General features: G+C 35.2%; 1 protein-coding gene across 1 annotated transcript in view; it reads left to right on the top strand.

Moving 5' to 3' along the window:
* Positions 1-543: 543 nt before the first annotated feature.
* Positions 544-17,833, top strand: part of LOC109253711 (actin-related protein T2-like) — a 159,088-nt gene continuing 141,798 nt past the window's right edge. Inside the window, 3 exon segments of the mRNA XM_053891334.1 lie at positions 544-567; positions 2,167-2,201; positions 12,698-13,634. Of these exon segments, the coding sequence (XP_053747309.1) occupies positions 544-567; positions 2,167-2,201; positions 12,698-13,634 (996 nt within the window).

Here is a 17,833-nt window from a genome sequence, read left to right on the forward strand (position 1 = left end):
TGTACATTTGTTATATATTTTGGATACTAACAATTTATCAGATATGTCATTTGCAAATATCTTCTCCCATTCAGTAGGTTGTCATTTAGTTTTGTTGATTTTTTTGTTGTGAAGAAGCTTTTTATTTTGATGTATAGCCAAAGCAATCTTCAAAAAGAAAAACAAATCTGGAGGTATCACAATTCCATACTTCAAGTTATATTACAAATCTGTAGTAATCAAAACAGTATGGTACTGGCACAAAAATAGACACAGAGATCAATAGCACAGAATAAAGAACTATGAAATAAACCCATGCTTATATGGTCAATTAATCTTAAACAAAGAAGGCAAGAATATGCAATGGTAAAAAGACAGTCTCTTCAACAAATGATGTTGGGAAAACTGGACAGCTACATGAAAATAATGACACTGGGTCACTTTCTTACACCATACACAAAAATAAACTCAAAATGGATTGAAGACCTAAATGTGAGACCTGAAACCATAAAAATCCTAGAAGAGAGCACAGGCAGTAATTTCTCTGGCATCAACTGTAGCAACATGTTTTTAGATAGATCTCCTGAGGTAACGGAAACAACAACAACAACAAACAAACAAACAAACATAACTATTGGGACTAGAGTCTCTGTCTTTTAATTAGAGAGTTTAATTCATTTTGATTTATAGTAATTATTGATAGAGAGGACTTTGGTTATTTTGTTTGTTTTCTTTATTTTTTAAGTTTCTATTTAAATTCTAGTTAGTTAACATACACTGTAATTTTAGTTTCAGATGTACAATATAGTGATTCAACACTTCATTACAACACCTGGTGCTCATGACAAGTGCACTCCTTCATCCCATTACCTATTTAACCCATCCCACACACTCTGGTAACCATCACATTGTTCTCTATATAGTTAAGAGTCTATTTCTTGGTTTGCCTGCTCCTCTATTTTTTCCACCTTTGTTTTGTTTCTAGAGATTACAATTAACATCTTAAGCTTATAACAATTTTGTTTCACTTAATGCAACCTGAACTTCAATAATATACAACAATTTTCTTTTTAGATAGCTCCATTCTTTCCCCTCTATGTTGTTACTGTAACAGATTACATCTTTATACATTGTGTGTCCATGAATATCATTGTATAATTTGTAATTTATGCATTTTGTGTTTTAAATAACTTGATAAAAGGAGTTATGACTACCAATTCGATTTCATATTTACCAATAAAGGTACTTTACCAGTATTCTTTAAATTTCTCTTTATGGCTTTGAGTTAATGCTTAGTGTTCTTTAATTTTAGCCTAAAGGATTTTTGTCAGCATTTCCTTTAGGGGATATTTATTAACAATGAACTAGTTCAGCTTTTATTTATGTGGGAATTTCTTAATTTCTCCTCCGTAATTTTTTAAGTATAGTTTTGTCAGATTAGAATTCTTCATTGCATTTTATTTCATCACTTTAAATATGTTATCCTAGTGCATTCTGGCTTTTATGGTTTCTATTGAGAAATTGTTAATCTTATTGAGGATCCCTGTATACAACAAGTTATTTCTCTCTTGCTTTTTCCAAGAGAAAAACATTACAACTTTACTGACATTATTTATTAACTCTAAAAGATTTTTTTTGGGGGTAAATTGTTTAGTGTTGTATATGTATGAGAACATGTCTCATGAAAATAGAAACATTTTTAGTTTTTCCTTTTTTATTTGAATGGCTTTTATTTCTTCTTCTTAAATGGACAAGGACTTCCATTTCTATGTTTCTATGTTGAGTAGAAGTGACAAGATTAGGAATCTGTACTAAGGTTTTCCAAAGAGACAGAACGAATAAGATATAATAATACCCTATAATAGAACCAATATATATAATAGTAATTGGCTCCCATAATTATGAAGTCTGAGAAATCCCACAATCTACTGTTTGAAAGCTAGAGAACCAGGAAAGTTGGTTACATAATTCCATTCAAATCTGATTGCCTGAGAATTAAGGGAACCAATGATGTACTTCCTAGTTTAGGGTTAAAGGCAAGAGAAGGGGTGGTTGCTGGTGCTAAGTCACAGAGCTGTAAGGTTGAAGAAACAGGAGCTCCAATTTCCAAGGCAATGAGAAACTGAATATTAAAGTTAACAAGAGAGCAAGAATTAACCCTTTCTTCACCTTTTTTGTTCTATTTAGGTCCTCAGTGGAATGGATGATGTCCACCCACATTGGTGAGTATGGATCTTCTTTACTCAGTCTACTGATTCAAATTCTAAACTTTACTAGAAACGTTTTAACAGACACACAGAGAAATGTTTTACCAAAGGGGCGTCCGGGTGGCTCAGTCAGTTAAGCATCCGACTTCGGCTCAGGTCATGATCTTGCGGTTTGTGAGTTCAAGCCCCATGTTGGGCTCTGTGCTGACAGCTCAGAGCCTGCAGCCTGCTTTGGATTCTCTCTCTCTCTCTCTCTCTCTCTCTCTCTCTGTCCCTCCCATGCTCAGGCTCTGTCTCTCTCTGTCTCTCAATAATAAATAAACGTTAAAAAAATTAAAAAAAAAGAAATGTTTTACCAAGTGTCTGGGCCTCCCTTAGCTCTGTTGACACCTAAAATTAAGCATCACAACATTTTTCTCCTGTTCCTGATCTTAGAGGAAGAGTTTTCAGGTTGTTTTTTTACCATTGAGTATGATTTTAAAAGTGGGCTTGTCATTTATTACCCTTGATATGTTGAGGTACATTCCTTTTATTCCTACATTTTTGGGAATTTTTATGATAAAAAGGTATTGAATTTTGTTTGTCACATGTTTCTATATGTCAGTTGATATGATCCTATGATTTTTATTCTTCATTCAATTAATGTGGTGTACCACATTTATTGATTTGCATATGTTAAACTATCCTTGAATCTCAGGGTGAAATCCTGCTTGATCATGGTATATAGTTTTTTAAATGTCCCGTTGAAATCAGTTTACTAGAATTTTGTTGAAAATTTTTACTTCTATGTTCAACACGGGTATTGTCTTATAATTTTTTTCTTGTGGTGTATGCTTGGCTTTGGTATTAGTATAATTCTGGCCTTATTAAATGAATTCAGTGTTTTGTTCATTTTTTTAAAGAAGAGTTTGCAAAACATTGGTATTAAGTCTGAATGCTTGGTAGAATTCACCAGTGAAGCCATCTGGTCTTAGTGTTTTCTCTGTGTGAGGATTTATTCATGGATTCAATCTTGGTAGGTGGTATGTTTGTAGGAATTTATACATTTCTTCTAGCTTTTCCAATTTCCTGGCAAATAATTGTTTATAGTATCTTCTTATGATTATTTTTATTTCTTCAGCATTACTTATAATTTTTCCTCTTTTATTTCTATTTTTATTTATTTGAGTATTTTCCATTTTTCTTACTTAATCTAGCTATAAGTTTGTCTTTTTATTTTTTCAAAAACCAACTCTTATTTTCATTGATCTTTTATATTGTTTTATTACTTCCTATTTTATTTGGAATTTTATTTATTTATTTTATTTATTTATCTTCTCTAACTTCTTCTATTTTCCTTTTCTGCTAACTTTGGGTTTAGTTTGTCATTACTTTTCTGGTTACTTGCAGTGAAAAGTTAGGTTGTTTTTTTGAGATCTTCTTTCTTAATGTAGACACCTATTGCTATAAACTCCCTCTTAGTATTGCTTTTGCTGCATCCCATAAATCTTGGTATGTTGTATTTTCATCTTTGTTTGTCTCAAGATATGTTTTTACTTCCTACTTGATTTATTCTTTGATGTATTGATTATTTAGGAGTGTGTTTATCTTAATTTGTTCACACTTCTGTCACAACAGTACCATACAGTAACAGGATTATAAACAACCTAAATTTATTTCTCACAGTTCTGGAGGCTAGGAAGTCCAAATTAAGGCAATAGCAGATTGAGTATCTGGCAAGAACCTCCTTCCTGGTTCATAGATGACTGTCTTCTCACTGTGTTATCACATGGTAAAACAGGCAAGGGAGCTTTCTGAAGTCCCTTATTTTATTTTATTTTATTTTATTTTATTAAATTTACTTTAGAGGCAGAGAGAGAGTGCATAGAGGAGAGGAACAGAGAGACAGAGAGAAAGAATCCCAAGCAAGCTCCACACTCAGCATGGAGCCCGGTGTGAGGCTCAATTCCATGGCCCTGGTATCATGACTTGAGCCGAAGTCAAGGGTCAGATGTTCATCTAACTGAGCCACCCAGGCACCCCTGAAGACTGTTTTTTTAAAGGGAACTAGTCACTTTTGGTTTTTGTTTCTTAAAAGAAACAAAAGGTATCCAAATCAGCAAGGGAGAAGTTAAACTTTCACTATGCACAGATGACATGATACTCTGTGTAGAAAACCCAAAGACTCCATCAAAAAAATTGCTAGAACTGATACACAAATTCAATAGTCACAGGATACAAAATCAATGTATGGAAATCTATTGCATTTCTATACATCAATAACGAAGCAACAGAAAGGGAAATCAAGGAATCAATCCCATTTACAATTGCACCAAAAAACATAACATACCTAGGAATAAGCCTAACCAAAGAAGTAAAAGTTCTGTACTCTGAAAAGTATAGAACATTTATGAAAGAAATTGAAGAGAACACAAGGATATGGAAAACTTTCCTTGATCATGGGTTGAAAGAACAAATATTGTTAAAATTTTTATACTATCCAAGCACTCTACACATTTAATGCAATCACTATCAAAATACCACCAGCATTTTTCACAGAGCTGGAAAAAATAATCCTAAAATTTGTACGGAACCACAAAATACCCTGAATAGCCAAAGTAATCTTGAAAAAGGAAAGCAGAGTTGGAGACCTCATAATTCCAAACTTCAAGTTATATTACAAAGCAGTAGTGATCAGTACAGTATGGTACTGGTACATAAACAGACACATAGATCAATGGAACAGAATAAAAAACCCATAACAGAAATGGCCCCAGCAGTCTATGGTCAACTACTCTTCAACAAAGTGGGAGAGAATATCCAATTGGAAAAAGACAATCTCTTCAACAAATGATGTTGGGAAAACTGGACAGCCACATGAAAAAGAATGGAATTTGATCACATTCTTACACCATACACAAAAATAAATTCAAAATGGAGGAAAGACCTAAATGTGAGACAGGATACCATAAAAATCCCAGAGGACAACACAGGCAGCAACCTCTTTGACATCAGTTGTTAGCAAATTCTTACTAGATGTCTCCTGAGGCAAAGGAAACAAAAGCAGAAATAAACCGATGGGAATTCATCAAGATAAAAACCTTCTGCCCAGTGAAGGACACAATCAACAAAACTAAAAAGCAAACAAAAAATGGGAGATGACATATCTGATGTATATCTGTAAAGAAATTATCAAACTCAACACCCAAAAAAACAAATAATCCAGTTAAGAAATGGGCAGAAGACATGAATAGATATTTATCCAAAGAAGACATCCAGATGGCTAACAGACACAGAAAAGATGCTCAACATCACTCATAATTAAGTAAATACAAATCAAAAATGCAATGAGGTATCACCTCACACATGTCATAATGACTACAATTAACAGCACAGGAAACAACAGGTGTTGGTGAGGATGTGGAGAAAAAGGAACTCTCTTATGTCATTGGTGGGAATGCAAACTGGTGCTACCACTCTGGAAAATAATAAGAAATTTCTTCAAAGAGTTAAAAATAGAACTACCCTACAATCCAGAAATTGCACTACTAGGTATTACCCAACGGATACAAAATTACTAATTTGAAGGGACACATGCACCACAATGTATAGCAATGTTATAAACAATAGCCAAATTATGGAAAGACCCCAAATGTCTATGAACTAATGAATGGATAAAGAAGATGTCACACACACACACACACACACAATGCACACACACACACACACACACACACACTGGATATTACTTAACCATCAAAAATAATGAAATCTTGCCATTTACAAAGACATGGATAGAGCTAGAATGTATAATGCCAAGCAAAATAAGTCAGAGAAAGACATATAATACACAATTTCATTCATATATGGAAATTATGAAACAAAGCAAATGAATATAGGGGGACAAAAAAAAAAGAGAGAGGGAAAGGTGCACCTGGGTAGTTCAGTTGATGGAGCACAAGTCAGTTGACTTGGCTAAGGTCATAATTTCACGTGTTGTGAGCTTGAGGCTCACGTCAGACTTTGTGCTCATAGTGCAGAGTCTGCTTCAGATTCTCTGTCTCCTTCTCTCTCTCTGCCCCTCCCCTGCTTGCACTCTCTCTCTCTCCCAAAAATAAACAAACATTAAAAACAATAGATAAGGAAACCATAAAACAGACTCTTAAATATAAAGAACAAACTGAGGGTTGCTGGAGCAAGGTGGGCAAGGGGGGCTGGGTTAAATGGGTGACGGGTTATTAAGGAAGGCACTTGTGATGAGAATTGGATGTTGCATGCAAGTGATGAATCACTAAAGTCTACTTCTGAAATCAATATTACAATATATTTAACTAACTGGAATTTATAAATTTTTAAAAAGTTTTATGTATTCTTGAGAGAGAGAGAGAGCACGAGCAGGGAAGGGGCAGAGCAAGAGAGGGACTCAGAATCTGAATCAGGCTCTAGGCTCTGAGCTGTCAGCACAGAGCCTGATGCGGGGCTTGAACTCTCAAGCTGTGAGATCATGACCTGAGCGGAAGTTGGACACTTTACTGACTGAGCCACCCAGGCGCCTCTAACTGGAATTTAAATAAAATCTTGAAAATAAAAAATTTAAAAAAGGCACTAATTCTATTCATGAAAGCTCCCCATTCATGACCTAATCACTTCCCAACGGCCTCACCTCCATATACTATCACATTGGGGATTAAGTTTCAACATGATTTAGGGGGTACATAAACATTAATCTACAGCAATATTTAATTTCAACATATTTGCAAGTTTTCTAATTTTTCTTCTGAGTCTAATTTTATACAAGATCAGAAAATATGCTTGATGTAATTTAAATCTTAAATTTAAGACTTGTTTTGCGACCTTACATACTGTCTATCCTGAAGAATGTTCTATGTATCCCTCAGAAAAATGTGTATTCTGCTGTTGTTGGATGCAATGTTCTATATGTCTGTTAGGTCCATTTGGTCTATAATATTATTCAAGTCTGTTGTTTGTTTACTGACTTTCTGTCTGGATGTTCTATCCATTTTTGATACTTGAGTAATGATGTCTCTATTAAGTGACTCTTTAATTATATAATGACCTTCTTGGTCTCTTGTGATAGTTTTTGACCCAAAACCTATATTATATGATATTTTATAGCCCCTGCTCTCTTTTGGTTATCATTGGAATGGAATATTTTTTTATCTCTTCATTTTCAGTCTATATGTGTCTTTAAAACTAAATTGAGTTCCTTGTAGACACCATATGGTAGGATCTTACTTTTTCATCTATTTTGTCACTTTTGATTGGAGCTCTAACCCATTTATATTTGAAGTAATTTTTTGATATGAAATGACTTTGTACTCCTATTTTATTTATTTTCTGTCTGTTTTCTTTCTTGCTTATTGTCTTATTTTGTGATTTTATGGTTAAAAGATCCTGCAGAGCAGAAATGGAAAGTGGTTGTTCAATGTATATAAAGTCACAGAATTACAAGATGAATAGGTTCTATATATCTGCTGTACAACACAGTGCCTGTAGTTAACAGTGGTTCATGCACTTAAAAACACTTAAAAGGGTACATTTCATGCTATGTGTTTTTAACACATGCATATACACAAGAAGATGACACAGAGATCTGGATGTGATGGATATATTTATTATCTTGATTGTAGTGATGGTACCACAGGTGTATGCTTGTGTTCAAACTCATCAAAATGTATACATTAAATATTTATAAATTTTGGTGTATTAATACCTCAAAAAAGCTGAAAAAGAAGAGTTGATGTTTGTATTAGGGTTATCCAGAGAAATAAAACCAATAGAATGGATAGATAGATGATTAATAGGTAGATAGATAGATAGATAGATAGATAGATAAGATTTATTATGACAGATTTGCTCATGTAGTTATGGAAACTGAGAACTGTACAACTGCCATCTGTAACCTGGAGACTCAGGAAAGATGGTAGTATAGTTCTAGTCCAAACACAAATACCTGAGAACCACAGGAGTCAATGGTGAAAGTACTGGTCTGAGTTTAAAGGCCCAAGAGCCAAGAATACTCATGTTCATCGTCCAAAGGAAGGAAATGGATGTCCCAGAGACATTCATTTTCAGAAAGCAAACATGCTCTTCTTATGCCTTTTTGTTCTGTTCAGAACCTTCAACAGTTTGAATGATGCCCATTTGCATTAGTGAGGCTAATTTTCCTCACTCTACCAATTCAAATGCTAATTCCTACTAGAAATATCTTCAGGGATACACTCAGAAATAATGTTGTACAAGCTATCTGGGCATTACTTAGCCAAGTCAAATTGACATAAATTTAATCATCACAACATTATAGTCTTGGGTCTGAAATGTATAAGGCAGCCTGGAAACTCAGGCAGGTGTTCTGTTATAGTCTTGAGGCAGAATTCCTTTTTCTCAAGGAAGCTTTAGTTTTTGCTCCAAAGGCTTTCAGTTGACTGGATGAAACTGCGTAACAGTTTCGGCGTAACATCTAGACTAGTGTTTCACCACATAACTGGGCACAATAGCTTAGCTAATTTGACAAATAAAATGAACCATGTTCATCTATATTACAAAATAAGAAAGATCTCACATCTCTATCCTAACCTTCCAACTGAACACGCTGGAAAAAGAACAATAAACTAAAGCAAACAGAAGGAATGAAATGATAAAGTAATAGTGCAGAAGTTAATGAATGAAATGGAGAATAGAAAATTAATACAGAAATCAATAGAGAAATAAATAGAGAAATCAACCAAAAAGATGGTTCTATGATTTTTATTTTGTTTTTATTTTTAAAAAATATTTTCCTTTTTAAAGTTTATTTTTTTTAATTTCTAATGTTTTTTTATTCTTGACAGAGAGAGAGAGAGAGAGAGAGAGAGCGCACATGAGTCAGGGAGGGGCAGAGAGAGTAGGAAGACACAGAATTTAAGGCAGGCTCCCGGGTCTGAGCTGTCACCACAGAGCTTGACGCAAGGCTTAAACTCACAGCCCGGAAGATTATGACATGAGCTGAAGTTGGAAGCTTAACTGACTGAGCCACCCAGGCACCCCTAAAGTTTATTTATTTATTTTGAGAGATAAAAAGAGAGAGAGAGATCAAGAGCAAGAGCAGGGGAAGAGCAGAGAAAGGAGAGAGAGAGAGAGAGAGAGAGAGAGAGAGAATCCCAAGCAGTTTCTTCACCACCAGCACAGAGCCTGGCATGGGGCTCGACCCTATGAACTATGAGATCATGACCTGAGCCAAAGTTGGACGTTTAACTGACTGAGCCACCCAGGTGCCCCTAGAAGTAATGACTTCTAAGGAGCAGTATTTGCTGTGTAGCAGCATCTGAAATCACTCTTTTCTCCACTGTATGCTTTTGCTTCTTGTGTGATAGGTTAATTGACCATATAAGTGTGGGTTTATTTCTGGGGATCTGTATTCTGTTTCATTGATCTATGTGTATTTTTTATGCCAATATCGTACTGTTTTGGTTACTACAACCTTGTAATGCATTTTGAAATCTGAAATTGTGATACCTCCAGCTTTGTTCTTCTTTCTCAAGATCGCTTTTGTTATTCAGGGACTTTTGTGGTTCCATACAAATTTTAGTATTATTTGTTCTAGTTATGTGAAAAATGCTATTGGTACTTTTGATAGGGATTTTATTGAATCTGTAGATTGTTTTAAGTAGTGTCACCATTTTAATATCATTTCTTCCAATCCATTACCATGGAATGTCTTACATCCATTTTTGTCCCCTTCAATTTCATTCAACAGTGTTTTGTAGTTTTCAGGGTATCGGTCTTTTACCACCTTGAGTAAGTTTATTCCTAGGTATTTTATTCTTTTTGGTGTAATTGTAAATGAGATTGATTTTTTAATTTCCCTTTCTGCTACTTCATTATTAATGATAAAAATGCAACAAATTTCTGAACGTTGATTTTGTATCCTGTGACTTTACTGAATTCATTAATCAGTTCTAATATTTTTTGGTGGATTCATTAGGGTTATATATATATATATATATATACATATATATATGTATATATATATATATATAGTATCATGTCATCTGCAAGTAGTGACAGTTTTACTTCTTTGTTACCAATTTAGATGCTTTTTTTTTTTCATTTCTGGTTTCTGTAGTTTTGACTTCCAGTACTGTGTTGAATAACATTAGTGAGAGTGGATATCCTTTTCTTGTTCATGATCTTAAAGTAAAACCTCTCACTTTTTCACTGTTGAGTGTAATGTTAGCTGTGGATTTTCCACATATGGCCTTCATTATGTTGAGGTATGTTTCCTCTACCCCCACTTTTTTTTAGAGTTTTTATTATATATTATTATAAATGAATGATATATTTTATCAAATGCTTTTTCTACATTTATCGAGATGATAATATAGTTTTTATTCTTTGTATTTTTAATGTAACTTATCACATCTATTTGCAAAGATTAAAACACCCTTGCATCCCTAGAATAAATCTTATTTTTTCTAATTTTTTTTTAACATTTATTTATTTTTGAGAGACAGAGAGACAGAGAGACAGAGCACAAATGGGGGAGGGGAAGAGAGAGAATGAGACACAGAATTGAAAGCAGGCTCCAGGCTCTGAGCTGTCAGCACAGAGTCCAATGTGAGACTCGAACTCACAAACTGTGAGATCATGACCCAAGCCAAAGTCAGTCGTCTGACAGACTGAGCCATCCAGGCACCCCTAAATCCTATTTTATCATGGTGAATGATTTTTAAATATATTGTTGAATTCAGTTTGCTAATATTTTGTTGAAGATTTTTGCATCTATGTTATTGGACTGTAGATATTTGACTATAGTTCATTTTTTTTTCTTTTTGTAGTGTCTGACTGGTTTGGTATTAAGGTAATGCTGGGCTCATAGACTTAATTTGGAAGTCCTCCTTCCTCCTGTATTGTTTGGAAGTTTGAGAAGAATAGGTATTAACTCCACTTTAAATATTTAAGTAGAATTTACCTATAAAGCCATCACCACCAGAACTTTTGTTTGTTGTGAAATTTTTTGATTAGTGATTCAGTTTCATTACTAGCAATTAGTTCCTTTAAAGTTTCTGTTTTTTTCCTGGGGTGCCTGAGTGGCTCAGTCAGTTGAGCGTTTGACTTCAGTTCAGTTCATGATCTTATGGTTCGTGGGTTTGATCCCCATGTCAGGCTTTGCACTGACAGTACAGAACTTGCTTCAAGTTCTCTATCTTCCTCACTCTCTGCCCCTTCCCTGCTATCTCTCTCTCTCTCTCTCTCTCTCTCTCAAAAATAAATAAACATTTAAAAACTAATTTAAATTTTCTATTTCTTCTGGATTCAGTTTTGGAACATTATATGTTTCTAAGAATTTATCCATTTATTCTAGGTTATCCCTTTATCATTACGTATGTCCTTCTTTGTCTCTTGCTACAGCCTTTGTTTTAAAGTCTGTTTTGTCTGATATAAGCATTACTATCCCAGCCAAAAGCCAGTTCTTTTAAAACATTCAAAGTAGAGAACATTAGTACTGACATTACATAGATAAATAAAGATTATGAATAAATACTTTAAACAATAGTATGCTGTGTAACAGATAAGCAAAATATATTATATACAAACAATGGAAGAACCTTGAAGACAGTGTGCTAAATTAATTAAGTTGGACACAAAAGGCTTCATATTACATGCCTCCGTTTATATGAAAAAGGCAGAAGAAATTTATAGAGACAGAAAATATATTGGTGGTGCTTAGAGCACAGAAGGACAGCCTAAAGAGGTTGATAGCAGAAGGAAACAGATTTCTTTCTGAGGTAAATAAAATTTTCTAAATTTGACTTTTGTGATGTTTGCATATATCAGGTAATATACTGAAAATCATGGGAATGAACATTATAAATGGGTGAAAGTATTGTTTGTGAAATGTATCTCAATAAAGCTGTTAAAAACAAGAAACATATATGAGGTGTAATAAAAGATAGAATATTCTAAGAACCTCTGAAACTGGATTATGATCATTCTCATTCCAATCTGAACCTGTGTCTTGTGGTTAGTTCCTCCCCTTAGCAAAGGGGAGGGTATTTTTGTCATCCCCCCAAAATAGCTTAGCTGTGCATAGAAGGCAGTTTTCTGGAAGAAGCCCATAGTTTGGCTGTTTCACTTACTTCTAAAGTAAGGCCTTCGCTTCACCTTATCAAAGCTACCCATGTGTATGGTTTGCCTTCCTCTTTTTCATGTTTCACCAAGCTAGGAGTATTGGTGGCTCAGAGACCCCACCCCTTAAAATCCCTTTGATGCTCTTTGAGGACAGTTGTTGCCTTGGCAAGATTGTTACATGGGGGTGGGGGCAATCATCACTGAAATTTCCTAGCAGGCCCTGGGCTGCCTGCAAGGAGACAGGATTCATGGGTTGAAGACAAGGTACTCTGTGGGATTGGGGACAACCTCCTAGCTCCTCCTGAGTGTCAACCTGAGAACTTTGGAAGCCTGTGGTTTTAAATCTTCCAGAGGTGCCTGTTGTCATACAAAGTGGCAAAGCATTTTTTATTTTGTTGAAGTTTGGAAGAGCATGCTGCAGACAGGTATAACCCATCTGTATTAGATATTCCAGCTGTAATTTTTGACAATGGATCAGGACTCTGCAAAGCAGGCCTGTCTGGAGAGATTGGACCCCTTCACATCATCAGTTCTGTTGTGGGGCATCCTAAATTTAATATGCCCTTATCAGAAGCCACTAAGAAAAAGTACTTCGTGGGACAAAAAGCCCTGTACAAGTATAAGGTCTTGCATTTGCACTACCCCATTGAGTGTGGACTGGTAACAGGATGGGATGACATGGAGAAACTTTGGAAGTATCTTTTTGAGTGGTAACTAGGAGTCAAACCCTGTCAACGACCTGTACTCATGACTGATCCCTCTTTGAACCCAAGGGAGACTTGAGAGAAGATGCCAGAAGTGATGTTTGAGACTTTCAATGTGCCTGCTTTCTACCTGTCCAACCATGCAGTGGTAGCATTATATGCCTCTGCCTCTGTCACGGGATTAATGGTGGACAGTGGTAATGGGGTCACCTGCACTGTCCCTATCTTTGAGGGTTATTCCCTGCCTCATGCTGTGACCAAGCTCTACGTGGCAGGAAGGGACATCATAGAGCACCTCACTTGGCTCCTCCTCGCTCGTGGAAGTACCTTCCCTTTCATACTCAATAAAGCCTTAGTGGGTGACATCAAAGAGAAGCTGTGTTATGTGGCCTTGGAGCCAAAGAAAGAGCTATGTAAGAAGCCAGAAGAGGTTCTAAGAGAATACAAACTGCCAGATGGAAATGTTATCTACATTGGAGACCAGCTGCACCAGGTGCCTGAAATCCTTTTTGCACCTGACCAGCTGGGTATCCACAACCCAGGACTCTCAAAAATGCTATCCAGCAGCATTATGAAGTGTGACACTGATATCCAGAAGAATCTTTTTGCAGGAATCTTTTTACCTAGGAATAAAGTTAACCAAGGAAATGAATGAACTGTACTCTGAAAATGATAAAACATTCTTGGAAGAAATTGAGGACAACATAAATGTAAAGATATACCATGTCCATGGATTGGAAAATATTAATACCATTAATATATCCATAGTACCTAAGTAATCTATACATTTAATGTAATCTCTTTCAAAATACCAATGATGATTTTCACAGAACTAGAACAAATAATCCTAAAATTTATATGGATCTAAAAAAGACCTAAAATAGCCAAAACAATCTTGAGGAGAAACAAATAAACGAACAAAAAACATTAAAAAAAAAGCCAAAAGTTGGAGGTATCACAATCTCAGTTTTCAAGATATACTATAGCTACGAAATCAAAACAGTATGGTACTGACACAAAAACAGACACATAGATCAATGGAACAGAATAGAGAATCCTGAAATAAACCCATGCTTATATGGTCAACTAATCTATGACAAGGGAGACAAGAATATACCATGAGGAAAAGACAGTCTTTTCAATAAATAGTATTAGATAAACTGGACAGCCACATGAAAAAGAATGAAACTGGACCACTTTCTAACAGCATATACAAACATAAACTCAAAATGGATTAAACACCTATATATAAGATCTGAAACCATAAGACTCCTAAAAGAAAACATATGCAGAACCTCTTGGACATTGCCCTTAGTAACATATTTATGGATATGTCTCCTCACACAAGAGAAACAAAAGCAAAAATAAATTATTGGGACTACACTGAAATAAAAAGCATTTGCACAGTAAAGGAAATTATCAAGAAAAGAAAAAACAACTTATTGATGTAAATGATATATCTTATCAGGGACTAACATCCAAAATATATGAAGAATTTACACAACTCAACATGAAATAAAACAAACAATCCAATTGAAGAAAATGGGCACAGGACCTAAGCGGATTTTTTTTTTTTCAAAGAAGAGATACAAATGGCCAACACACACATGAAAAAATGCTCAACATCATTCGTCATCAGAGAAATACAAATCAAAACCACAATCAGATAGCAACTCACACCTGTTAGAATGGTTAATATCAAAATGACAATAACAAGTATTGGGAATGGTTAATATCAAAATGACAATAACAAGTATTGGTGAAGATGTGGGAAAAGTGATTCCTCCTGCATTATTGGTGGGTATATAAGTTGGTGCAACCACTATAGAAAACAGTATGAAGTTTCCTCAAAAAAATAAAAAAATAGAAATACCATATGATCTAGTTATTCCACAACTGGGTATTTACTCCTCGAACCCCAAAATACTAGTTTTAAAAGATATATGTACCCCTTTGTATATTGCAGGATTCTTTACAATATCCAAGATATGGAGGCAGCCCAAGAATCCATGGATAGATGAATGGTAAAGAAGATGTGAGATATCTATGTCTATCTATATCTGTAATATCTGTATCTATATCTGTAATATCTGTATCTATCAAGATAGATATATCTATATCTATAATATCTATATCTATCAAGGTAGATATAGATAATGGAATATCAGCAATAAAAGAAAATGAAACCTTGCTATTTGCAACAACCTATTTGCAATAACATGGATTGATCATAGAACATATACTAAGTGAAATAGGTCAGAGAAAAACAAATACCATAGACTTCACTTACATGTGGAATCTAAAAACAAAAAACAGACTCTTAAATACAGAGAACAAACTGGTGGTTGCCATAGAGGAAGTGGTGGAGGAATAGGCAAAATAGATAAAAGTGATTAAGAGGTACAAACTTCCAGTTATAAAATAAATAAGTCACAGTTATAAAAAGTATAGTATAGGGAATATACTCAATAATATTGTAATAACATTGTGATGGATGGTAACTGTACTTAACATGGTGAGCAGAATAATGTATAGAATTGTAGAATCGATATGTTGTACACCTGTAACTAATATAATTGTATGTCAATCATATTTCAATAATGACAAATAAATTAATTACATAAAAACATATATATGGTGATAAAAACAATCTTACTGTCAAAACAAAGACATCCTTCTATTATCATCTATAATTGTAAATATTATCTTCCACACTGAGTCCTTGATTCTTCTATTATTTCCCTCTCCTTCTTACTTTCCTCTTCTCTTTTCACATCTCCATCCTCCCCTCTATTTTTCTTCCCTCTCTCTCCCTTCTACTCATGCCTCTCCCATCTTTCACCTCACTACCATCTTTCACTTCCTTTCGTCTCCTCCTCCCTCTCCATATCCCTTCCTTCTCCCATCACTCTCTGTCTCTGTCAGTCTTTGTGTATGTTGTGATATACATGTTTATTTTATTTGTTGCTTTTCCATAAAGTAGACTACTCAACAGTCATTCATCTATAATTCAGCACTATCAGGTTTCTTTTTTTATATTTAGCATGTACTTTTATAATACTGTGAGTTTATTTTTTGTTTTTTTTATATGAAATTTATTGTCAAATTGGTTTCCATACAACACCCAGTGCTCATCCCAATAGGTGCCCTCCTCAATACCCATCACCCACTTTCCCCTCCCTCCCACGCCCCATCAACCCTCAGTTTATTCTCAGTTTTTAAGAGTCTCTTGTGCTTTGGCCCTCTCCCTCTCTAACTTTTTTTTTCCCCTTCCCCTCCCCCATGGTCTTCTGTTAAGTTTCTCAGGATCCACATAAGAGTACAAACATATGGTATCTGTCTTTCTCTGTATGATTTATTGCACTTAGCATTCCACTCTCCAGTTCCATCCATGTTGCTACAAAAGGCCAGATTTCATTCTTTCTCATTGCCAAGTAGTATTTCATTGTATATATATAAACCACATCTTCTTTATCCATTCGTCAGTTGATGGACACTTAGCCTCTTTCCATAATTTGGCTATTGTTGAAAGTGCTGCTATAAACATTGGGGTACAAGTGCCCCTATGCATCAGCACTCCTGTAACCCTTGGGTAAATTCCTAGCAGTGCTATTGCTGGGTCATAGGGTACATCTGCTTTTAAATTTTTGACGAAGCTCCACGCTGTTTTCCAGACTGGCTGCACCAGTTTGCATTCCCACCAACAGTGCAGTGCAAGAGGGTTCCCGTTTCTCCACATCCTCTCCAGCAGCTCTAGTCTCCTGATTTGTTCATTTTAGCCAATCTGACTGGCGTGAGGTGGTATCTCAGTGTGGTTTTGATGTGTATTTCCCTGATGAGGAGTGACGTTGCACACCTTTTCATGTGCCTGTTGCCCATCTGGATGTCTTCTGTAGAGAAGTGTCTATTCATGTTTTTTGCCCATTTCTTCACTGGATTATTTGTTTTTCGGGTGTGGAGTTTGGTGAGTTATTTATAGATTTTGGATACTAGCCCTTTGTCCGATATGCCATTTGCAATTACATTTTCCCATTCCATTGGTTGCCTTTTAGTTTTGTTGATTGTTTCCTTTGCAGTGCAGAAGCTTTTTATCTTCATGAGGTCCCAATAGTTCATTTTTGCTTTTAATTCCCTTGCCTTTGGAGATGTGTCAAGTAAGAAATTGCTGCGGCTGAGGTCAGAGAGGTTTTTTCCTGCTTTTTCCTCTAGGGTTTGGATGATTTCCTGTCTCACATTCAGGTCCTTTATCCATTTTGAGTTTATTTTTGTGAATGGTGTAAGAAAGTGGTCTCGTTTCATTCTTCTGCATGTTGCTGTCCAGTTCTCCCAGCACCATTTGTTAAAAAGACTGTCTTTTCTCCACTGAATATTCCTTCCTGCTTTGTCAAAGATTAGTTGGCCATACTCTTGTGGGTCCAATTCTTGAGTCTCTACTCTATTCCATTGATCTATGGGTCTGTTTTTGTGACCAATACCATGCTGTCTTGAGGATTACAGCTTTGTAGTAGAGGCTAAAGTCTGGGATTGTGATACCTCCCGCTTTCATCTTCTTCTTCAATATTACTTTGGCTATTGTGGTTCCATACAAATTTTAAGATTGCTTCTTCTAGCTTCGAGAAGAATGCTGGTGCAATTTTCATTGGGATTGTATTGAATGTGTAGATTGCTTTGGGAAGTATTGACATTTTAACAATGTTTATTCTTCCAATCCATGAGCACGGAATGTTTTTCCATTTCTTTGTATCTTCTTCAACTTCTTTCATAAGCTTTCTATAGTTTTCAGCATGCAGATCTTTTACATCTTTGGTTAGGTTTATTCCTAGGTATGTTATG

Source organism: Panthera pardus, unplaced genomic scaffold (genome assembly GCF_024362965.1).
Source record: "Panthera pardus isolate Hobbes unplaced genomic scaffold, ASM2436296v1 HiC_scaffold_27, whole genome shotgun sequence".
NCBI lineage: Eukaryota > Metazoa > Chordata > Mammalia > Carnivora > Felidae > Panthera > Panthera pardus.